The sequence below is a fragment of the Phocoena phocoena genome, chromosome 8, assembly GCF_963924675.1.
Source record: "Phocoena phocoena chromosome 8, mPhoPho1.1, whole genome shotgun sequence".
Taxonomy (NCBI): Eukaryota; Metazoa; Chordata; class Mammalia; order Artiodactyla; family Phocoenidae; genus Phocoena; species Phocoena phocoena.
Window position 1 is genome coordinate 27,215,129 of NC_089226.1, and position 25,842 is coordinate 27,240,970.

A 25,842-nucleotide genomic window follows, 5' to 3' on the forward strand; every position below is an offset into this window, starting at 1 on the left:
ATAATATCCTTAATATAGCTTACAACCCTCTATCACAAAATCCTCCAGATTTTCATTTCTCTACTTATTCTGCCACACTACCCTTTACTTACAACTGCTCCTCATTGCTCTCCAAACCCTCAGACCATTCATTCTCTGCCTTTTCTGTCCCTGCCTTTTCCAGCTGATTTAAATTCATGAGCACTAATATTAAATTGGTTGCAATCCTACCACATTTTTCTGATTCACTCACCCAGGTGACTATTCCATACCTTTCCTTCTCTCCTCCAACCTCTAATGCATTATTCTCCATCCTTATTCTCATCTGATTACCTTGTTCCCTATACCACTGAAAACAGCAGAATCATTCAGAAGCTCCCTTTATCACATCCACCCACCTGGCTGCATCTGTCCCCTTCACTCTGCCTTCCCTCCTTCTACTAGAGAGGAAGTGTCTATGTTCCTGCCTAAGTTTAGTCCCTTTGTCTGTACATTAGATTCAATTCCTTCTCTCTTATTTAAGATGTTACTTGAGCAATTGCCACCTCTTTGGCACACACATTTCCCCATCTTGAGTGCATCATTCACCAAAACATAGAAACATGTCGTTGCTTTTCCCACTACAAACACACACACACACACACACACACAAAATCCTCTCTTGATCCCATCCCTTACCCTTAGATACTGTCCCATGTTTCTGTTCCCCTTTTCTGCAAAAACTTGAGATACCTTCATTATCTCCAACTTTTCTCATCCATTAACTCTAGAACTCACTCAAATGAGGCTTTTGCTCTACTCTACCACTAAAGGTTTTTGTTTGTTTTGTTTTGTTTTTTTGTTTCAAGGTCACCAAAGGCCATCATATTGCTAAGTCCTTGAGCAGTAGTAGTGTTCATTCTTCATTCTCAGTGCTCATCTTACTTGACCTATCAGGAATATTTAACTCAATGTAAATGCTCTGTGTTAAGGGCTGGATTTTTGTGTGCCCCACCCCCATATGTTGAAACTATGCCTTCCAATATGATGGTATTAGGAAGTGCGGCATTTGGAATTAGGCGATTAGCGATTAGAATTAGGTGAACTCATGAGGGTGATGTCCTTATGGATGGGATCAATGTCCTTATAAAAATCATGAGAGAGCTTGCTTCCTTTATCTGCTTCTGTCATATTAGGATACAATGAGAAATCTGCAATGCAGAAGAGGGCTCTCACCAAAATTTGTCCATGCCTGCATCCTAGAGTGAGACTTCCAGACTCCAGAACTGTGAGAAATGTGTTGTTTATAAGCCACCTTGTCTATGTATTCTGTCAATAGTAGCCAGAACTAAGACACTCTCCTTTGATACAGCTTCTTCTCTTGGCTTCCAGGAGATAATGTCAATCAAGTTTTCCCCCTCCTTCTAATCAGTCAATTTTTCTTAGACTCCTTTGCTGATTCTTTTCATCTCCCCAAACCCTAAGTTTTAGAGGCTCCCAGGTCCTCAGATCTCACCTCTTCTCTTTCTATTACCACTCTCTTTAAATACACTGATGATTTCCAAATCTAAATCTCTAGGCCAGACCTCTCCCCTGAACTCCCAGCTTATATTTCTCAACTTGACATCCTCGCTTGTATGTCTAACACAAAAACACATTATGTTCAAAACTAAAATCTTTATCTCTTTAAAAGTTTTCTCATTCCACAGTTATCTCTCCATAGTAGATATAAATTCTACTTTTTAAAATGTTTGGGTTAAAAATCTTGGAGTTCCGTTAACTTCTCACTTTCTCTTATACCCCACATATATTTCCAGTCTGTCAGCAAGTACTGTTGGCCATACCTTTAAAATATATGTAAATCAGACCACTTTTAATTATCTCCAAAATTACCACCCTTGTTGTATTCTTGTTTTTTGCTTATTTTACTCAAGATTTTACTTTTTAACAAGAAGCCAAAATGGTCCTTTTAAAACTTAAGTATGATTATATGCCTCTTTCGTTCAAAACTCCACATGGTCTTCCAACTTTCTCAGACTAAAAACCAAAGTTATTATCATGGCTGATGAGACTTTATATTAACTGCCTCTACCCTTACTACTTCTTTGACCTTATCTTCTATACTCTTTCCCTCTCTTGCTCTGCTCCACCTATATTGACCTCCTTGCTGTTCTTCAAATACACCAAGCAAGTTTTTACCTCAGAAACTTTTCAAGAAACTTGGAAAAAATTTCCCCAGCTATAAACATGGATTACCCCCTTACCTCCCTTTGGCTTTTATGAAAATATTGTCAAGAAAGCCTTCTCTCACCCCCTAACTAAAATTACGCCTTCTTTCCTAATTTTCCATACCCATTTATTTTTTCATTTTACTCATTATAATCTATATATCATTTTGCTCAGGTTTCTGGTATATTATTTGCCTCCTTATCCCCAGCGAATGAAAAATACCACCTGCCATATCAGTAAACAAAGGATGTTGCAGTCTTCAAGCCATCACATTACAACCACCCTGACAGTGAACCCTGAGGGAACTCAGGAAAGAAGCATAATGCCCATCATCAAATCATCAGACACTGTGGCCACCACACCGACTCCCAACAGAGCACCCCAAGGAAACTCAGGATGGGAAGCACAGGATACTGGCCCCAAATATCTGAGATGCATGTCAAAGGAGTCATTTCAGTGAGCCCAGACTCTTGCATCTCCCCATACACAGAAAAGCGCTAAATTCCTTAACTTGAGAGATCTAGTTTTCTTTAATTAACAGTAATCTTTTGATGTCCTGACTACCTGGTCTTTGTTGCAAAAACTCCTCTATATCCTGGCTGCTCCCTTGCCTCTTTGGAGCAGTCTTTCAGAGCTATCTGAGATGCTGTGTCCTGGGCTTAAGTCAATTTTGTCCACCTAATAAAACATAACTCTCAACTTTTGGGTGGTGCATTTTTTTTTCTGTCTACATCCCCATTAAATATTAACTCCATGAGGGCAGAGATTGTAGTCTGTTCTGTTAATGGCTATATCCCTGTTGATTTGATCAGAGGTTCAATAAGTATTTGTTGAAAGATTGAATACCTTCATAGTTTTATTAACTCTTCATGAAGATTTATTAATCTTTTTTCTGAGATGTCTTGAATGTTGTTTGTTTAGCAAATTTTTATCTTTCATCTGTAGTACAGCATTCTACCAGGGAGATTTTCCTCTCTTATTAAAGCAGCTTCTAGTTGTTTTTTATAAAAATAATAATAATCACTAACACTTATGTTGTGCTTACTCTGATCTAAACACTTTACCTATATTAATTACAGGTAGAATAAAAACCCTATGATGGCTGAGCTATTGTAACATCTATTTTACTGATGAGTTAACAAAGTTTAAAATTACACAGGTAGTAAGTGGTGGAGCAGGGATATTTCAAACTCAGGGAATATGGCTTTAAAGTCTGTACTTTCAAGCACAGTGTTTTGCAGCTTAGAGATAGAAGTTCACTGTTAAGTAAGTCTGCAGAAAAGATAAATATCAATAGATACTTTCATTTGACATATGGAAACCAACCCCTCTTAGTGTTGGAGACAGAGTGTTCTTGAAAAGGATTGGATACATTTGTATAGAAGAGTATGTGGGCATTCCGGTGGTGGGGGGGAAGTAACTGAGTTACAATTTGATATTCTGGTGGACTGGGATGATAGAAAAAGTTGACCGTTTTTATTGTCATAGAGACTGAACTAGAAATGGCTTTGAGCTGTGGCGAGGAGCAAGGAGAGTGGTTCTGCTTCCATGATGCAGCAAACCGCAGAAGTGATCCTGACTCAGCCAACTTGTTCTTTAGGAAGCAACTGGGCAGGTGAACCAAAAACGGGCTCAGGAAAGCCTCAAAAACTTGGGATACATGAGGGAGGATGTCATCTCAACTGAACCTATAACTCCCTCAAAAAGCCTCTGGAGAGTTTCCCTTGCAGAAGTGCTGTCCCCTACAGTCCTCTCTTCAGTTCTTGCTATTATTTCTGAAAAGCTTCACCTCACAGCTGGAACTCCATAGTCACTAGCTCCTAAGGTGACTGGCACTCTGCAACCTGAATTGACCTTGCCACTCTGGGGCTGCCTTATGTCTTATGAATATGTATAGGTGAGGGAATTAAAAAACATTGATCCTCAGGGCCCTGGCCTCTTCTCTAAGCATCATGCTGGGGAGTGGGTTCTTCCACCCTCACAGAATCTTTACAGCTGTGATAAGATGCTATCTTACTTGAGGAACCTCCATATTGTTTTCCATAATGGCTGTACTAATTTACATTCCTACCAACAGCACACAAAAGTTCCTTTTGCTCTACATCTTTGCCAACATTTGTTATTGCTTGCCTTTTTGATAATAGGCATCCTAACAGGTATGAGGTGATATCTCATTGTGGTTTTGATGTGAATTTCCCTCCTGAGCAGGGATGTTGAACACTTTTTCATGCACCTGTAGGTTATTTGTATATCTTCTTTGGGAAAAACCTTTGGAAAAAATTGTTTTTTCAGGTCTTTTGCTCATTTTAAAATTGGATTATTTGTGATTTTTTTGGCCACTGAGTTGTACTAGCTTTTGTGAATGTTGTGATAGAAGTCCAATTTTATTCTTCTACAATGTGGTTATCCAGTTTTCCCAGCACCATTTATTGAAAAGACTATTTTTTTCCCCATTGAGTATCCTTGGCTCCCCTGTCAAACTTTAGTTCACTGTATATGCATGGGTTTATTTCTGGGCTTTCTATTCTGTCCCATTGGTCTGTCTGTTTTTATGCCCATACCATACTGTCTTGATTGTTATAGCTTTGTAATATAGTTCAAAATCAAGACATGTGATGCCTCCAGCTTTGCTCTTCTTTCTCAAGATAACTTTGGCTATTCCAGGTCTTTTATGGTTCCACACAAACTTTAGGACTGTTTTTCTCTATTTCTGTGAAAATGCCTTTGGAATCTTGAGATTGCATTGATCTATAGATGGCTTTGGGTAATATGGACACTTTTAACAATATTAATTCTTCTGATCCATGAACAAAGAATATCTTTTCACTTGTTTTTTTCTTCTTCAATTTCTTTCATCAAAGTTTTGTAATTTTCAGTGTACAGCCTGCTGTCTCTAGAAACATGGGTGCTACTAGGCCCTGTAGAATATGTAGATTCTCCAATTGCCCCTGTCCCTATTTCTTTACCCCTCTCTTTTGTGCCCTTTAGAGAGGGAATTGGGGAAATTCCTGCTGACGCCTTGTATACAGATGGGTCTAGTCAGGGCAATCTGCCCAAATAGACTGCAGTCACTATTCAGCCCAACACTGACATCACCTGGATGGAAACAGGAACAAATGGCAGCAGCCAGTTTGTTGAATTCAGAGCAGTTTGTCCAATCACTCATGAGCCCTGGCCATTGACTCTTTGTACTGACAGCTGGACTGTTCTAAAGGGATTAATTCTATAGCTTGGACAATGGGAAGCCAATTGCAATCAATGGGATGATCATAAATAAGCAATTGTGGGGGGCAAAATATGTGGAAAGACATTTGGGTTTGCCTGAAAGAGCCTGAGGTAGTCCTCACTATTTTCCATGTGCCAGTTCATAAGGCATTGACACCACCTGGCAATCAGGAAACTGATGTCCTAACCTGGGTATGAACACTAGCAACTGATCCCTCAGCAGATATGAGAGATTGAGTGCATAGGAAGAGTGGCCCCTGTAGCACCCAGGTGGGATGGCACATTGCTAAGGCTGTTGGATTGCCCTTGAGGTACAGTGATTTGTTTAAGTTCTGGTTAAGAACAGCATGTTCTGTGTATTCTCAACAATGTCCAAGGCAACTGGCCAAGGAGTCTGGGGCCATCTTCTGAAGTTCCCAACCAGTGAGGAATTGGCAAATTGATTATATTGGCCCCCTCCCTCTGAGTAAGGGTTCTAAATACGCCGTGATTTTTGTGGACCCTACATCTGGCCTAACCTAAGCTTTCCCCTCTTGGTGCATAAACCAGCCTGCCACCGTTGGGACATTAGAGAAGCTGAGTACAAAGTACAAATACCCTTGATGAATAGACAGATCAAGGATCACATTTCAAAGGAGAAAGACTATGCAAAAGAATACAATATCAAATAGAGGTTCCATCTCCTCTATAACCTACTAGCAGCAAGGTTGGTAGAAAGGAAAAATGGAGTATTAAAGTGACAGATAAAATTATGAACAGATAAAACCACCTAACTGGTAGGTCAAAGTACTTTCATAGGCTTTAATACATTTGAAAGATCAAAAAATAGGGCCTGTTGCCCTGTTTTCCAGACTGGGAGCCCCTGATGAGATACCCAACATTGTAAAGGTATGGAATTCTTGGATGATGGCCATTGCCCCTACTCTCGCCATGGATCAATGTGCTATTCCACTGAGGACACCGAGCCCTATCATGCCTGGGAAAGGCATTATCTACTGCAGTTTACAGTGGGGCATCCCATGGGATGAGTGAGTTACTTCAAACCCTTGTGCGAGGGGAAACTACTCAGTCACCGCTGGGATCCCATTGTCCTGCTGCAAGCCAGATCTATTGAAACACACTATACTGGAATGGAGCATGCCTCACTGAAAGAGGAGAGAAGGCAGGGATTCTGGTCTGGAGTGTCCTGCCCCCATTCATCTCCTCACACCTGACAGTTCTGCCCACCCCCAGCCCTGGTCAACATGTGTAGTATGCACAACCAGGTCAAGTTCCTTAAGCTGACAACTTCTCTCTCCTCAAGGCCAGGTGGGTACATTCTGTTCTCCACTGAGAGAACAGATGAGAATTTGGCTGCTATCTTATTTCCCTCAATTGCCTTGGAGGAGGTTATGGCACACAGAGAAGCCCTTACTAAATTCACCTAGCAAACTTTAGATGATAGTCAATAAAGCCTGTCTTTACTGAACACTAAAAAGCCTCTAATGAGAAAACCTGTGCTTCAAAATAGGATGGCTTTGGATATTATTAGTGCCTTGCAAGGGGGTACTTGTGCTATTATCCAAACAGAATGTTTTGTGTTCATACCTGATGATCTGCTAATGTATCATCTTTATTAAATCACATGAGGAAACAAGAGAAAGTTCTGAGTGATTCTTTTTTTTTTTTAATTTATTTTTGGCTGTGTTGGGTCTTCGTTGCAGTGTGTGGGCTTCTCATTGTAGTGGCTTCTCTTGTTGTAGAGCACGGGCTCTAGGTGCACGGGCTTCAGTAGTTGTGGCACGCAGGCTCAGTTGTTGTTGCTCATGGACTCTAGAGCACAGGCTCAGTAATTGTGGCGCACGGGCTTTGTTGCTCCACGGCATGTGGGATCTTCCCGGACCAGGGCTTTTACTCGTGTCCCCTTCATTGGCAGGCGGATTCTTAACCACTGAGCTACCAGGAAGCCCTGAGTGATTCTGTTGGCCTTAATAACTCATTGGTTTGGGTCGTGGGCTCTTGGTGGAAAAAAATTACTTATTTTGGGAATCATTATCTTAACCTGCATTTTCTCTTGCATGTGCCTATGTTGTTGCTGTGGTATTTGCTTCCAGAGCAGCCAGATAGCTATAAAATGAGCCACCTCCATGCTAGTAAAACCCTTTGCTGACCACTCAGGGCACATTGTGGAAAACGGGGGGCATATAAGACTGTAAGAGCCAATCATGAGGGTAGAATGTGGGAGAAGGTCATAGAGAAGATGCAACTGTTGGTTGACCTGTGAACTGGACCCAGGCAATCAGAAGATCCTGAGCCCCTCCCCTGTCCTTGGAGTATACATTCCACCCACCCACACTAGGAGCTGTTTCAAGGATGTAAACTTGACAGAATAAAGTTGTTGTAGAGACCATCTGGATGGTTTATGTGACTGAACCCAGTGAATGCCTCTATATAAACTTTTAAGATTCTGGAGTGTGGGTGCAGAAATCTCATCTTGTGGCCATCCAAGACAAGTTCCCTTGTTTACTAAACCTGCCATCCACCAATCTAGTCTGCCTCTTTCTTTGGTCTTTCCTTTACCCTCAGTGTATGGGGGCCAGTTTACAGACCAACAAAACTTATTCCTAAGTATTTTCTTGTTTTTAATGCTATTGTGAGTGGGATTGATTTCTTTATTTCTTTTTTTGGTAGTTCATTGTTAGCATATAGAAATGCAGCTTATTTGTGTATTTTGATTTTGTATCCTGCAACTTTACTGAAGTCATTGATTAGTTCTATCAGTGTTTAGGAATCTTCTAGGTTTCCAATATAAAATATCATGTCATCTGCAGATACTTTCACTTCTTCCCTTCTGATTTGGAAGCCTTTTATTTCTTTTTCTTGCCTGATTGCTCTGGCAGGACTTCCAGTACTATGTTGAATAGAAATGGTGTTTTGCCCCTGATCTTAAAGCAAAAGCTTAGCTGTGGGCTTGTCATAGGGCCTTTATTATGAGTTACATTCCTTCTATATCCAATTTGCTGAGGGATTTTTATCATTTAAAGATGTTGAATTTTGTTAAAAATTTTTTGCATCTATTAAGATGACCATGTGATATTTTATCCTTCATTTTGTTAACATGGTTTATTTCATTTATTGATTTGTGTAATTTTTTGTTTTTCTTGTTTTTTTTTTTTAATGCAGAAAGTTTATTGAGGAGTGTCAAAATCAACACATATAGGAAAGTCCAGGAAGTGGGAACTGGGCAGAGGGAGGAGTTGAACTGTGATGTGGTTGCCATAAAGGCCTCAGATGACCTTAGGTGGGAGTTCTGGAGCTAGGATCATCTTTCAATGTTGTCCTAACTTGAGGCAAAGGGGTTGAGGTTCAGATTTTTTTTTTTTAATTAAAGAATAGTTGACTTACAATATTGTATTTGTTTCAGGTGTATAACATAGGGACTCTATTTTTATAGATTACAAAGTTTTTACAAAATACTGACTATATTCCCTGTGCTATACATTACATCCCTGTTATTTATTTTATAACTGGTAGTTTGTTCCTCTTAATTCTCTTCACTTATTTTTCCCCTCCTCTTCCCCTTGATTTGTGTATGTTAATACATCCTTGCATCCTAGGGATAAATTTCCACTTGATCATGGTGTGTGTTTCTTCTAATGTGCTGTTCAATTCAGTTTGCTAGTATTTTAATCAGAATTTTTGCCTCTATGTTCATCAAGGATATTTGGCCTGTAATTTTCTTTTCTTGTAGTGACCTTATCTGGCTTTGGTATGAGAGTAATCCTGGCCTTGTAAAATGAGCTTGGGAGTGTTTTCTTCTCTTCAACTTTTTTGGGAAGAATTGGTATTAGTTCTTCTTTAAATGTTTGGTAGAATTTACCAGTGAAGACATCGGTCCCAGGATTTTCTTTTTTGGGAAGTTTTTGACTACCACTTCAATTTCCTTACTCACTGTTTTGTTCATATTTTCTATTTCTTCATGATTGATAGGTTGTATTTTTCCAGGAATTTATTCGTTTTTTCTAGATTGCCCAATTGGTCTGATTCTTAAAAGAATTATTTGTTCAGCTAATAGGTGGGGAAGGCAGTGTGAAGTAGCAGCAAATGTAGAGAGATAGAAAACAGCTTGGAACATTGACTGTCAGTGTTGGGTAGGGGTGAATTAGGTGGAATAATAATTAGCTTCTAAGGCTCACAAGTTGGCTGCAAGGAGGGCTACAATTAGATGTGAGTGGTAGGGAGGGTGGTGGTCATCAATAATGTATTAGGCTAATGGATTTGAATTTTATTCTATAGATTATTGGAAGCCATTGGAAGGATTTTAAGCAGTAAATTACTTTGATGGTAATTCTTAACTCTTTAAGAGCAGTATTGTTACTTAAAAGTCTTCCCGCAAGCTTTGCCTAAATCTACTAAAAGTCAAAAAGGGACATTTAATGGAAAAGTTAAACCAAATGCTTAATCCTTCTGATGGACTTGTCATACACAGATTGGTGAACTAAAAAAATAGCTGATGTCTAAAAAAGAAGATGAATTTATTCATTGATAAAGCAACCCTCTCATTGTCAGGTTACATGGAAATGACCAAGTTGCCTGTTTATTGTTTTCCCCAAACCTGGGATTGAATGTCCCATAGGGCACCTCTGTGGCTCAATTAAAACAAACAAACAGAAACCTTTATAAGTATTTATAAAATTCATAAATCTTGAGGCTGACTTCAGAGATGAGAAAAATTTAAATAAAATGTGTGAAAATAAAAACCATCTGGCTGCCCAAAGATTAATTTTAATCCAAACAATGAATCCAGCTCAGCTTTATGCATTCTCTACTCATAACAGCAAAGAATGTAGAAAAGCACTGGTTATACATTAGTGCTCAAACTGTAGGACTTTTTATTTATTTATTTTGTCTTGAGCATTGAAAACCCAATATAAACTATTAAGATCCTGTAAAATTAGATACAACCAAGTGTATTGATGTTTCATCTGATTTGTATTATACTCATTTCTTTGGTTTATTTTTATACAACATTGTTTTAAAAGCTAGTAAAATGAGTTTGAGAGTGTTTTCTTTGTCTAGTGTTCATTGTCTCCATATACAGAAATTCTATGAGAAACAATTCAAAAGGCATTTCTCCTATGCTGGATTCTTTGCTCATAATGCCAAGCATAGCTAAAACTACTTAACAAAATGTAGCTTCAAAATGAAATTCTTATATAAAATGCAAAACAGGAGGATATAAAAATAAGCCTGAGAAGTCCAAGTGATGGCTCCCAGACCAAGTCCTGTGCAAAGAAGATAACTCTGAGCACGCTCCTTGGGCTGAGCCTTGAGTACCTTCCATGGCTGAGGAGGAAAGGATTTGAGAAGTTAAGTACAGTTCTGGTTTTATGGTGGTAAGAGTAATAGACAAAACTCTTATTGAATAAAGTATTTATTTGATAATCCAAAGACATCATGGGCATGATTAGCAACTCTTTGGCAGTGCTCCCTAAAATATTATCAAATACAAAACTTCACTCAAATATTTGACTAATGATTAAATGACCTGAAATGGAAGAGCAAGTACAAATTAACTAGCTATAAAGTTTGAGTTTATTGGCTTAATGACACTTGACACTTTTAATGAGAGACTAGAAATATCAGGGTAAGAGAGGAAGCTCAAACTCTGTATACAGCTGATGATTATGCAGAAATTATACATGGTTATTTTTTGGTGGGAGGATTGTAGATTTATTTGCATGTCTAGAATATATACAGAATAGTTTATTATCATTTTATCTTCTTATAGTGTTTTATAGTTTATAGAGTACTCCTAAATGAGTTAAAACATAGAAAGTGCTGTTAGCATTCAGTGTTCTCTATATAAATGCTAGATGAGAGAGCTTTATCTCAAAGTAACAAAAATCTTTCTTTTTCATTGCTGCCAGGGATCCTAGGCTAGGTTTTTTAGTAACTACTGCCTCTCTCTTTGCCATTGACATGTCTGCTTTCCCCTCCCCTCTTATTTATTTATTTTGCTTTCCCAAAGTTTTTTTTAAAAAAAATTTATTGGAGTATAGTTGATTTACATGTTGTGTTACTTTCTGCTGTCAGTGAAGTGAATCAGTTATACATATACATATATCCACCCTTTTTTAGATTCTTTTCCCATATAGGACATTACAGAGTGTTGAGTAAAGTTCCCTGTGCTATACAATAGGTCCTTATTAATCTATTTTTTATATAGTAGTGTATATGTCAATCCCAATCTCCCAATTTATCCCTCCCCGCTACACCCCACCCCTGGTAACCATAAGATTGTTTTCGACATCTGTGACTCTATTTCTGTTTTGTAAATAACAGAAGTTATTAAGTTCATTGGTACCCTTTTACAAATTTTTTAAAAAATTAATTAATTTTACTTTTGGCTGAGTTGGGTCTTCATTGCAGTGCGTGGGCTTCTCATTGCGGTGGTTTCTCTTGCTGCGGAGCACGGACTCTAGGCGCATGGGCTCAGTAGTTGTGGCTCATGGGCTCTAGAGCGCAGGCTCAGTAGCTGTGGTGCACGGGCTTAGTTGCTCCGGGGCATGTGGGATCTTCCTGGACCAGGGCTCGAATCCATGTCCCCTGCATTTTGGCAGGCCGATTCTTAACCACTGCACCACCAGGGAAGCCCCTGTACCCTTTTTTTTAGGTCTTCTGCCCATTTTTTGATTGGGTTGTTTTTTTCTTGTTGAGTAGCACTTTTTAAATTAAGCATTTTATTTTGACATAATTGTAAATTTACATGTAGCTGTAAAATACTAGAGATATCCTGTGTTCTCTTTGCATGCAAAACTGTAGAACAATATTACAATCAGCATTTTGATATTGACAATCAAAATACATAACATTAACATCTCAACAAGGATCCCTCATGTCCTACTACAGCCATACCTACCTCCTTCCTGCCCCCACCACCTCTTTAAACCCTGGCAGTCACTAATCAGCTCTCCATTTCTATAATTTTGTCATTTAAAGAATGTTGTACAAATAGAATCATACACTATGTATGCTTTCATAATTGGCTATTTTTTTCACTCAGCGTAATTCTTTGGCCACTCATCCAGGTTGTAAAGTGTTTCAATAGTTCATTCCCTTTTATTGCTGAGTTAGTATCCCATGGTATAGATCTACCGTAATTTAACAATTTACTACATAATAGTAGACTGGATAATGGTCCCCAAAGATGTCAAGTCCTAATCCCAGGAACCTGCGAATATTATTTATATGGGAAATAAATGTGATTTGGTTAGGAAACTTGAATCCTGGATTATCTGAGTGGCCCTAAATTCAATCACAACCATCCTTAAAAGAGAGAGACAGAGGGAGATTTGACACATGCTGAAGAGGAGGCCATGTGTTCATAGAGACAAAGAATTGAGTGACATGAACACAAACCTAGGGATGTTGGCAGCCACCAGAAGCTAAGAGGCAAGGAATAGATTCTCCCCTGGAGGACTAGAGCCTCCAGAGGGAGTATGGCCCTGCTGACACCTTAATCTCAGCCCAGTGAAACTAATTTTAGACTTCTAGCCTCCAGAAATGTGAGAGAATACATTTCCATTCTTGTAAGCAACCATGTTTGTGGTAATGAGCAAGTTCACACAGAATAGATCCACATTCCCCTCTCCCTAAGACTCTGGACTCTTCCTTTTATAGTACTCTGGGAAAGTTCTGACATTTCCACCTAGTTGACTGTAGGCAGCTATTGTGTCAATGTTACCATCATTTCCAGGTTCTCAAGCCAATACGTTAAATCACGTTTCCTGTGTGAATACACCAATATCAATATGCCTGGCCTACCTTATGTCATCCTTTTTGGTTTAATACCCTTAGAATCTACTCCCATACTTGTTCCCCAGACTCCTACCAGTGCAAAGTGATATATCCTGTACAGGTGCCTTCTCTTGGGCCTAATCTTGTACTCGTCTGGGATATGCTGGCATCTAATTGATTATTTTCCGGAGTGTAAAGATGGATAGTAGGTGTGGATCCTGATATCCCCTCATGAAAGAATTTTCTTAGGTGAAGTCACTGAAAGCTTTTTTTCTTGGGTGTATGGCAGTTGGGGTAAGACTGTTTCCCTCAGAGAGACGGGTTGCTTCTGTCAGCTACAAAAGACAAGATATTCCCCTAAAGCTGCCATAATAAGTTTTCTGATGTTTCACGCTTGCTTTCAATTTATCCTTTTTCCTGTGTGTACATCCTGGACATCCAAAATGACTAGCCTGTGACTTCCTTGGTGCTCTGGGGGCATGGGTTCGATCCCTGGTTGGGGAACTAAGATCCCACATGCTGCGTCGTGTGGCCAAAAATCAGAAAAGAAACAAAACAAACAAAACAGAACTATTAGCCCTCACAACAACCTCTGTAATCCCCATCATGGCCATAGTGACAAAACGCTACATCCGCTTGATCTTCCTGTCTTCCAACACCTCACACCACCACTAGTGATAATGTGAGTAAATGTGAAATCACCTCTTGCCACAAGTATCCATTTCCCCTGACAAGGAAGGTATTTGTATATCCACCAAATGCATGCAATGCAATTCCAGAATCCTACTTTGAGGCTGTTTCTAGGAGCTACTCATGGTACAAATTACTATATTATACAGGTCTGCAGCAGGAAACAGATGGCACACCCAAATTGAGTGAGCAAAGAGTGTAGGCAAGGATAAAGGAAATTACAAGAGATGGTGAAGCAGCCTGGGCTAAGCAAGAGCAAGATGTTTCTACTCAAAGGAAGAAAAGGCAAGGAAAACTGGTTGCTGAACCTATGAGATCTACTTCTGGGCTATGTCAGGAGCTGTGATGTAGAGGAATACAGCTATTTCCAAACCACTGCATGCGAGGAAGGCAAGAAAATACACTCCCTGACCTCTTTCCCTTCCCACCCAGTCTTCTCCTAATGGTTTCTCCCATTTGCAACACTCAACCAAGGAAAAGGGATTCTGGTTAATATTGTACATAGAAGTCAACTTCCCAGGGTACTGAGCAGGGTGAAGGGTAGAGCAGATTTAGAGGGGGGAGAGCCAGTTTAGCAGGCTTCCTGCTAAGGCAGTACTAGGAAGAGCACAGAAAGAGTGCTAAGTATCAACAGAAATAACATGGTACTGTTAGGACCACCAAACTTCTGGGCTTCCACTAGCCTACTGCTTAAGGTCTAGGCCAGTAGAAGAGTGGCCTTACACCTAGCACATGGGTGCTTTCTCAGAGGTGACCTGCAAAGGTGTGCACTATGCCAAGCGTTAGGCTCTACTTCTGATTAAGTATTCAACAAATTGCACTTTTCATCCCCCTAATGTTGGTTCCTTTCTAACTTTTCCACTGAAGAATGATCCTAAAAGAACAGTGACTGCATATTCCTAGGCAGGAAAATTCCTTTGCAGTCCCCTGCAACTTGTCTTAAAACTTGGGCAAGTTTGCATTCTATTTTACTATTATCTGTATTGCTTTCATCATATTCTTTCCGAAAATTTAGATTAAAATAAATGCCTCCAGGTGTCCTATTGTAACTCCTAAGGGTGACTGCTAACCCCTAAGGGTATGTATAATGTCCTTTAAATTTCTGCTTAAGTGAGCTGATTATTCTTACACTGTTGTCACTTTTAAGACATCCAATCCTGATGTTTCCATTCTAATAGGAAAATACAGGATATAAGTACATAACACTATGCACAGACTATGGATGCATACACAAGTAGTTAAGTGCATAAAACTACAAGTGATACAAGTTACCTCTGGAGAGGGAAAAAGGAATAGGACTGGGGGTGATGCCAAAACTTAGCCTCTGTGCACCGGCGCTGAATTGAATCTTGGAGACAGAGTTTTGTGTGAAGTAGAAAAGAACTTTATTGCTTTGCCGGGCAAAGGGGGACACAGTGGGCTAATGCCCTCAAAACTGTGTCCCAACCTGGAAGGATTTGGTGAGGAGTTTTACAATGGTTCAAGGGTGAGGTTGCTGATAAAGATCAGGGTGTGTGTAGGGCCTGCATTCCTTTAATCTGGCCTCAGGTGTTCTCCTGATGAGCTTCTTGTGGTTCTGGATGTTATCCAACTGTGACCTTCTCTCTGGAATAAAGAATGCTTCATCAAGTAGTTAATAACTTCCATTTGTTGGGGATTTTAGTTCTGCAGAAGAGCTCAAAGATATTGTTATGTGTATCCCTTGAGGCAGAACTAGGACCCTGCACTATTGTTTGACTGCTCCTCCCTTGTCTCTGCATCCCCTCCCTCCCCTGATTAGCAGCTGTTTGAATCTGCCCTTTGCAACTCAGGGAAGGTCATGGAGACAAGCCTATTCCCTACAAACAAGAAAGAGGGAACACAGAAAGGCTTCCATGCCCAAGAGCCCCACAGAGTCCTGCTTGGTTTCAGGGGTAAGAGCTATTTAGCAGCATCTTTGGGATAAAAAATTTGAGGCAAATATGGCAAAATAGTGTTAAACTAGTTGTTGGTGACACACCTGGCATTATTTCATGAAATCAGCAAAACCTACAAATAAAGGCTCCCAGGCCCAAGCATCCCTGCCCCAGGATTGCTTACATTCATTTACAGCAAATCACTGAATTTAGTAGAGCACAGTTCAGACTCTGGATCTAGGCTATCTGGTTCAAATATGGAGTCCACTGTATAATGGTGGTATGATCTTTATTTAGTAAGTTGCTTAACATCTCAGTACCTTATTTTTCCCACCAGTATACTGAGGATAATAGGACTTACCCTATAAGGTTATGAGGATTGAAGAGCTTGATACATGTGAAGCACTTACAAAGGAAGACAGGTATTCTACTATAAACACTCTCAGACAAAGAATATTAATTGGAGATATGTCCAAAGACTTCTGCCAATCCCAAATTCACAAACACTGATGGCATATTTTCCCCATAAAATGATATAATTATTAGCTCTCTTCACATCCCTTTTAATATGATCTATTACTAGGAGATGGAACTGTTTTCAGGCATATTTTTGATCAAAGATGTATGTATGTACATGTATGTATAAATCTGTTTAGTTGTTCAAGTTCAGTTGGCAGTCCTTCAGCCAGTGAGCCTATTTAGTTACCCAAATCTAATTAGTTTCTGAGGTTCAGATAGTTAGTAGTAAGGATGGTAAATATTTTAATTGAAAAATATATCCAAATCTATTCAATTCCTGAGTTTGAATAGCAAGGGGTATGTGAATATGTGTATGTGCATACGTACACACATAGATCCATTTTTAAAAGTCAATCCATCAGAGTTCCTATGCAGGAAACTATTAACAGAAACCATTTTTTTTGTCAGAGCTGAATTATGTTTACTGTACAAAGAAACTAAAACTGTCCAAAATGAGCTCAGGAATAGTGTGAGTGTGGACGGCAGCAAAGGGTAGTGTTGATATGGTGAATGCATCTATAGTTAGATCTCCTATACCACTCTGCAAAAAAATGTATCTCCTGTGCCCCATTTGTTCTCAGGAAGCTACTTGAGGATATGATCCACACAAACGAAGGAGTAAATCTAAGACAGACATGAGATATAGGAAATGGGAAATCAGGGAATCCAATATTGGGGAGACACAAGCAATTCCTAGGATGGTGGTGAAAAGAGATTCCAAGATGACAGCTGTGCACCAGTCACAGAAGGTAAAAAGTCCAGACTGGACAAAACAGATTATTGCTCCAGAAGCAATTTCTTCAAGATGGATGAAACTGATAAAACAACTGGTATGTCTGAACATAGAGTTTTGGATTTAATTAGCAATAAGTATATAGAAACCTATGTAAACAAAATAAATTATTAAGTCAAGGAAATAAAAATGCAGTACAGGGTAAGAATAACACATCACTTAGCTGTACAGTGTTACAGTAATCTTAATGATGTAAACAGTCTTAATCACAGTCAGTAATGTAAACACTGAATTACATATGCTGGGAAAAGGGGAGCAGGAAGGGTAAGTGCAATGGTTGGGAAGCAGAAGAACAAAGCTTTATATCAGGAATTAAAGAAATACCTCAAACTGAAAACAAGTAAAAGCAATATAAGCATATTACCTGAAGATATGGTAATAAATAACAACAAAATAAAACCAGTGAAACAGCTTGCTCTGGGGACAGGAAATAGGAGAGGAAGGTCAAGGGAGTGGTATTTTTCATTTAGAAAAAGAATTTTTTATAGATCTATTTCATTCTAAACTATGTGAATCCATTTGACTCTATGTGAAACTTTAAGTAATAACAGAACCCCCCCCACCCCCACACCCCGAGAAATCTAGCACGGTACCTGGCTCATAAAAATTCAATAATGTTAATTATTTTATTATTATAATGACAAGAAAGATGACAATTTTTCACATCACCATTACACTCATGCTAGGGATAACAATGCTTCCTCTACTATAAATGCTATTTGATCTTTTTAAAACATGTTATTTACTATGCTTGGAATATATGGGCATGCTTAATGAAATAAAAAATTATAAAACATTCCAAATTTTTTTTTTTTACTTAAGCAAAGTATCTAATTTTATACAATTTACACACAACTTTTAACCAATGAAACTATTTCACTTCTTGACATTCAACAATTATAAGACTTTAACTCCCCAAGACATGCACTACAACCAAAGAATAGATTCTGTCATCAATATGATGGTCTTGGCATCTTATATATAATGTTTCCACTTTAAATTAAGTCTTATTTACCAAAATAGAAACAGGCTAAGATAATGAACAGGAAGTTTATAAAAAAAGAATACTAACAGCGAATAACAACACTGACATACCAACCTCATTTGTAATGAAAGAAACACAAATTTAAAAAATAAGGTACCATTTTTCACCTATTTTGGCATAGATTAATTTTTTAAAAAAACATCCTATCTACAGATGACCAGAGAGTATGTAGGTGGGGGGTGAGAGAGTGGTCACACATATAACAATAAGTAGAAGTATAAGTTGTACAGCCTTTTTAGAGAACAATTTGGCAATACTTATAGAGGCTCTAAAAATGTTTATTTAATTCCTTTGAACCAATCATTCCATTTCTAGAAATTTACTTTCTTAAGGACATAATTAAACATGTACCTCAAAATGTGGTTACAAGGATATTCAACAAATCACTGCTTATAGTAAAAACTGCAGACATTCAAAATGTCTAACACAGAAGAAAGAATGAGTAAATTGTGGCACACCTCCATTACGGCAGACACTGGGCTTCCCCTAGATGTCATTCCCCCAGACTTTGCCTTAGCTTCTTCCTTACCCAACCCAAAAGTGTCAGAGGTCAACTTTCTCAGTGACCTGATCTGAGTCAACAGAAACTTTGTGGAAATTTTCTGGGGGCTCTTAAGAGGAAAAAATCTTCCTCACTGACAAAACTGAGATGTGAGAGGAAAAACAGCCTTTCCTGCCTTTTAGATACAATTTTTATGAAGATGTGAAGCTGGAAGTTACAGCAGCAGCTCTTACAACCACGAGGGAGACAAGCCTAAGGCAAAACCAATAAGCTGAGGCTAGGCAAAAAAAAGCGCCCTTAATGACACCTCTGAACTGTTTATGTGAGACAATAAATGTCCTTGGTTACTTAAGTCGATGATATTTGAACATTATTACCTCTGGTCAATAGCATCCTGATAGAAACCGTACAACACAATACTTTAGAGTCACTAAAAGTTACGCTACAGCAGTATATTTATGAACAGTAGATGTACAGTTCAGAGAAAAAAAAATTAAAAATAGTATGTTCCCATTTAAAAAAAGAGTAACTATGTTAATATGGAATCGTTTGCCAAGAAAAAGGTCTGGGAAGATACTCCACGTTTTACGGATAGTTACCTCTGAAATAGTTATCTCTGAAAGATAGGAATTCGAACGCTCCCTTCTTGTTAATTCACATTTTCTGTTGCTTTCTAAAATGAACATATATCACTTTAAGATTCTCCCACCAGTTTCTATTTCTTCAGTAAATCCAATGCGATTTTGGGGAGGAAGAAGAGGTAAACATGTATTCTAGTGAGCTATCCTGAACTGGGAGTCTGCCTTTTTAATAGGAAAAGTTGTTTCTTCTTTTTTAAACTGTTTTGTGAAATAAAATTTGATACTCTCAGGCATTTATTTTTTAGTGAATACAGAACATTACAGTTTTCATTTCCCTTTTTACTTAGAAAATCATATCATGACTTTGTACCATTTCGTATTGAAATTTCTTCTGTGAAGCAAAAACAGTCCCAAAATGAAGGATCTTCAGGGGTCATAGGAACAGCAGATGATATTAAATCATTAAAGGTGAGAATAGTAAACTGCCTCTGGGTTGGTTTAGAATCACCTTGAAGTGAAACCTAAAAGGGTAAAAAATTAGATTACCTCTATGTTATACTGCATATTAATCTTACGGTCAATTTTGTAATTAGGAAAATAAGAAATCAGTAATCACATTTCAGCAATAGTAAATTATACTTCAATAACATTAAATTACAGCACAGTAGCATTTCTAGATAATTGCTTCTACTCCTTATATTAGTGTTGCCAATATAACAAATCAAGAAAAATATGAAATAACCTGATTCTCAAACTTTTTGTAGATAAAAATAACCTGTGGTATTTGTTTAAAATGTAGATTTACTGAGCCACACATCCAAAAATTCTGATTCAGTAGATGAGTCAAAAAGGACCCCAAAATATATAACTTAAACAAGCAGGTGGGTTATTCTGATAGAGAGGGACCACCAGGCAAACTTTTGAGAAATACTCTAGAGGGTGCATCTGATAAAATACCCATAACCACACAGAGATGCAACACTTCATTAGGAAATGACTCATTCAACACTAAATTTAAACTATATCTTATACTCCGTGACAGAGCCCTTGTTCACAACTCAGCCCAGTGTGGACTGTCTTTAACATTCTATACATTCTACTAAAGATAGTACTTGGGTCTTCTACAGTGCTTTTACAAGGTTAATATCTATTTTATATGATGTAATTCTCATAACTATGCTGATATGGTTGTTACCTCAACTCTATAGATGGGGAAATTGAGGCTCAGTAAGATCAATCAATTTATACAAGCTTACAACACAGGTTAAATGGTAGACCTGAGCCTGAAACTCAGCCAGGTCTTCTGAATAGTACCCTCACCCTTTTCTCACTATGCCATTGCTGCCTAAATAGGCTGTCTCCAGGGAAATAAAAAGAAAGTACTGCCATGTGCAGACATTACAAAAAATATAAAGCTCTATGGAATCATAAGGTATTAGCAGAAAGGGTAATGCTGAGACTTCAGCACACAAGGACAGGTAACCTGGGTTGGAACATCTTCAGATTACAGGGGTCAATTTTAACATGTCATCCTTTTAAAAGAAAATAATCTATGAAGAATTTTAATCTTTTTAATCTGTCAAAGGCATGATCTGTAGACTGAGTTTTTTTTCTAAAAGTAATGATGCATACATATTGATCACACTACATTCTCTCATGCAGATTCCCTGAAAATAATAAGCATATAGTTTCAATTACTGTGACATTATCAGTATTCCTTAAATAAATACTTCCACAGAATCACAACTATATGTAGGCTGAGAGTCAAGACCCTAAGGTTTCTTTTTAAAAAAATTTCTCAACTTACCAATTAAATAGCAGAAGAAAGTAAAAATCGATTTTGATTGGAAGAATTGATGTTATGCTAGAATATATCACAAGATCTCTCACATTTTTGATACTTTGGAAATAATTTAGGAGAGTATTATAAAAAGGGGAAGGAGTTCAATTTGACAGATAATTCCATTACTCACTATCCCTCAACTTTGTACCCTTAATATTCAAAGACAGCCCCAATTCACCAGGAAATAAACCACTGTTAAGATGACCAAGACAGTGATTATCTTGAATATCTATTGAATATATGAATGTTAGGACAGTACCACCAAAATTTTAATCTTTGTCATATTTAAGTGTATTTGAATGTGAAGAAGCAAGTAACATACTTTTAAAACATTTCTGTGAAATCCCAGATGATCTTAAGGATTAGATAATGAACACTTTTAAAGTCTATAATTAAAAAAAAAAAATGCCCAAACCTCTAACCTGATATAAACCAAATGATTATTTCCATCAATAAATAACAAATTCAACTTTAATACATGCTTTTTAGAAAAAAATCAAAGAAATCTTAAAATCTTACATCCTGATGTCTAGATCCATTGGGTTTCCTAAGAGCTACTGCAACAAAATGGTGCTCATCTATTTTGCTTTCCTGAAAAATAAAACATAAGTAAATAGAGAATACTAAATATAGAAACATAGATATATTTCTATTTACATTTAAAAAATTTCACTCCCCCCAACCATATACACACATACATACATATATATCTCCACTCCCCCTGACTTGAAGGAATAGTCACATATATTTTGGCCCTTTACTCTGTAATATTTCAATATATATTTCCTAATAGGGACATTCTCTAACATAACCACTGTAGTTAATAACTTTGGTAAATTTAACATTAAAATAATACTTAAATCTACTCTCTGTACTCCAACTTTTGTGAATTAATCCAGTAATGTCCTTTATATCATTTCCCCACCTCCAGTACAGGAGGCAGTCTAGGGTCAAGTATTACATTCAGTTGTCACTGTCTTCCTAGTTTTTCTTTTGTCTTTTATGATGTTAGTATTTTAAAATACAAGCCCCATCCCCCACTTTTTACTAATAAACGTTGGCTATTTTCAGTCTGATGGTTCTTAATGATTATACTTATATTATACATTCTTAGTAAGAATACTACATAGATAAAGTATCCTATCTAGAGGCACATCTAGATAGCCATCTGCCCTCACTGGTGATGTTAGTTTTGTATATGCTTAAAGTGTACATTTAAAAAAATTAGATTGCAACACTGGTTTATAAGCATTTAGTTAACTACATACTATAGCCTATGGAAAATCATGGTGGAAATTCATAGGTAAGACTTAAAAAATATGTGATTTCCTATTTTCCCCTATGTATGAGACAAAGGGGGAGGGGGCTTTAAAATATAACAGACATTGAGGCAGTTACCAGAGAAATGTATGAACAACTGTTAAAAACTAAATAAAATTTCACCAAAAAGCCACTTTAGTAAGGCAGTCTTCCGTAAGACATGAGTTGAAATAGGAAACTACAATCAGAAACAGTATTACTTAGGGACTTTTCATCCTTCATCCTCTTCCTCATATCTTCATACGTTAAGATATCCAAATTAGCAATAAATAAATAAATAAATAAAAGAAATTCAAAAGAGATACATTTAGGAAAACATTTCAAGAGAAGAAAAAATAACTAAGTATGAGAAAACATTTAATAGGTCAAAGTTTGTTACCGTAAACAAAACTATTCTTTTTGAACATGGTTCTCCCATTCTTTACACTGAATGTATCAATAATATAAACACTAACATACAGAGATGTTTTGGCTATAATTATTTTTGGAAAACAACTTAGATCAGCAGTTTTGTAGTGTCTGTAAGGCGGAATATCAAGAGGGAACTGTGGGCAATAACTAGTTTTCATCCAGCCTGTCCACTAAAATGCCACTTAAATGCTCAGTTTGTTTACTTACCTCATTATAAGCCAAAATTCAATGAGACTGATTTCAAAATATTCACCATATCTACTCAGACCTCATCAACATCACATAAATATGAAATTTCAAAACAGCAAAATTAGAGAAGTTATTTTACAATGACTCCAGTTTATCAAACATTAATATTCGATGTCTCACTAGAATAAAAGTTCTATGAGGTGATCACCTTTCCCTAAATCCTTTCTGCCTAGTACATCTATAATAAATATTAGTTGAAAAAAGAAATTAACCCAGCAAGCTAGCTAGCTAGTTAAGCTAGTACATTCAATGCTACTGAACTTGACTTAATTTTATGACTTTATAAATTTTCAAGTTTCCTAAGCTTATAGTTTTTTATCCATAAAACTATTGTGAATAACAAAATTTCCTTAAAATCACCAACAAACCCAAAGGGAGCAAGAATACTTTACTTTTTCAGGAGATAGTTTAGCATTAGATTACAAAGATTAATAACCTGCTTTAGTCAAATTTTATGCCATTTTCTTAGTATGTATTTTCACCTTATAAAGTAAAATAAAAGTTTAAGGTATAACTTAAATCATTCAACTTTTACAATGTTTTCCCCATGGTAAAGTACTAAAGAAAATCTGTCATAAATGTTAATATATCTTTTTTTTTTACATCTTTATTGGAGTATAATTGCTTTACAATGGTGTGTTAGTTTCTGCTTTATAACAAAGTGAATCAGTTGTACATAGACATATGTCCCCATATCTCTTCCCTCTTTCGTCTCCCTCCCTCCCACCCTCCCTATCCCACCCCTCTAGGTGGCCACACAGCACCGAGTTGATCTCCCTGTGCTATGCGGCTGCTTCCCACTAGCTATCTATTTTACGATTCATAGTGTATACATGTCCATGATACTCTCGCACTTTGTCACAGCTTACCCTTCCCCCTCCCCACATCAAGTCCATTCTCTAGTAGGTCTGTGTCTTTATTCCTGTCTTACCCCTAGGTTCTTCATGACATTTTTTTTTTCTTAAATTCCATATATATGTGTTAGCATGTGGTATTTCTCTTTCTCTTTCTGACTTACTTCACTCTGTATGACAGACTCTAGGTCTATCCACCTCACTACAAAAATAACTCAATTTCATTTATATTTATGGCTGAGTAATATTCCATTGTATATATGTGCCACATCTTCTTTATCCATTCATCCGATGATGGACACTTAGGTTGTTTCCATCTTCTGGATACTGTAAATAGAGCGGCAATGAACATTTTGGAACATGACTCTTTTTGAATTATGGTTTTCTCAGGGTATATGCCCAGTAGTGGGATTGCTGGGTCATATGGTAGTTCTATTTTTAGTTTTTTAAGGAACCTCCATACTGTTCTCCATAGTGGCTGTACGAATTCACATTCCCACCAGCAGTGCAAGAGTGTTCCCTTTTCTCCACACCCTCTCCAGCATTTATTGTTTCTAGATTTTTTGATGATAGCTATTCTGACTACTGTGAGATGATATCTCATTGTAGTTTTGATCTGCATTTCTCTAATGATTAATGATGTTGAGCATTCTTTCATGTGTTTGTTGGCAGTCTGTATATCTTCTTTGGAGAAATGTCTATTTAGGTCTTCTGCCCATTTTTGGATTGGGTTGTTTGTTTTTCTGTTATTGAGCTGCATGAGCTGCTTGTAAATTCTGGAGATTAATCCTTTGTCAGTTGCTTCATTTGCAAATATTTTCTCCCATTCTGAGTGTTGTCTTTTGGTCTGGTTTATGTTTTCCTTTGCTGTGCAAAAGCTTTGAAGTTTCATTAGGTCCCATTTGTTTATTTTTGTTTTTATTTCCATTTCTCTAGGTGGGTCAAAAAGGATCTTGCTGTGATTTATGTCAGTGTTCTATGTTTTCCTCTAAGAGTTTGATAGTTTCTGACCTTACATTTAGGTCTTTAATCCATTTTGAGCTTATTTCTATGCACGGTGTTAGAGAGTGTTCTAATCTCATACTTTTACATGTACCTGTCCAGTTTTCCCAGCACCACTTACTGAAGAGGCTGTCCTTTCTCCACTGTATATTCCTGCCTCCTTTATCAAATAAAGGTGACCATATGCATATGGGTTTCTCTCTGGGCTTTCTATCCTGTTCCATTGATCTATATTTTTGTTTTTGTGCCAGTACCATACTGTCTTGATTACTGTAGCTTTCAGTATAGTCTGAAGTCAGAGAGCCTGATTCCTCCAGCTCTGTTTTTCGTTCTCAAGATTGCTTTGGCTATTCGGGGTCTTTTGTGTTTCCATACAAATTGTGAAATTTTTGGTTCTAGTTCTGTGAAAAATGCCAGTGGTAGTTTGATAGGGATTGCATCGAACCTGTAGATTGCTTTGGGTAGTAATTTTCACAATGTTGATTCTTCCAATCCAAGAACTTGGTATATCTCTCCATCTATTTGTATCATCTTTAATTTTTTTCATCAGTGTCTTATAATTTTCTGCATACAGGTCTTTTGTCTCCTTAGGTAGGTTTATTCCTAGATATTTTATTCTTTTTGTTGTAATGGTAAATGGGAGTGTTTTCTTGATTTCACTTTCAGATTTTTCATCATTAGTGTATAGGAATGCAAGAGATTTCTGTGCATTAATTTTGTATCCTGCTACTTTACCAAATTCATTGATTAACTGTAGTAGTTTTCTGGTAGCATCTTTAGGATTCTCTATGTACAGTATCATGTTATCTGCAAACAGTCACAGCTTTACATCTTCTTTTCCAATTTGGATTCCTTTTATTTCCTTTTCTTCTCTGATTGCTGTGGCTAAAACTTCCAAAATTATGTTGAATAAGAGTGGTGAGAGTGGGCAACCTTGTCTTGTTCCT

At 37.4% G+C, this 25,842-nt stretch overlaps 1 protein-coding gene across 1 annotated transcript in view; it reads right to left on the minus strand.

Moving 5' to 3' along the window:
• Positions 1 to 19,572: 19,572 nt before the first annotated feature.
• The window catches only part of AASDHPPT (aminoadipate-semialdehyde dehydrogenase-phosphopantetheinyl transferase), a 29,233-nt gene continuing 22,963 nt past the window's right edge, over positions 19,573 to 25,842 (minus strand). The window contains exons 5-6 of the mRNA XM_065882603.1: positions 21,579 to 21,650; positions 19,573 to 19,737 (exon numbers count right to left, since the gene is read on the minus strand). Coding sequence (XP_065738675.1) covers positions 19,573 to 19,737; positions 21,579 to 21,650 — 237 coding nt within the window. The remainder of the gene's footprint in view (positions 19,738 to 21,578; positions 21,651 to 25,842) is intronic.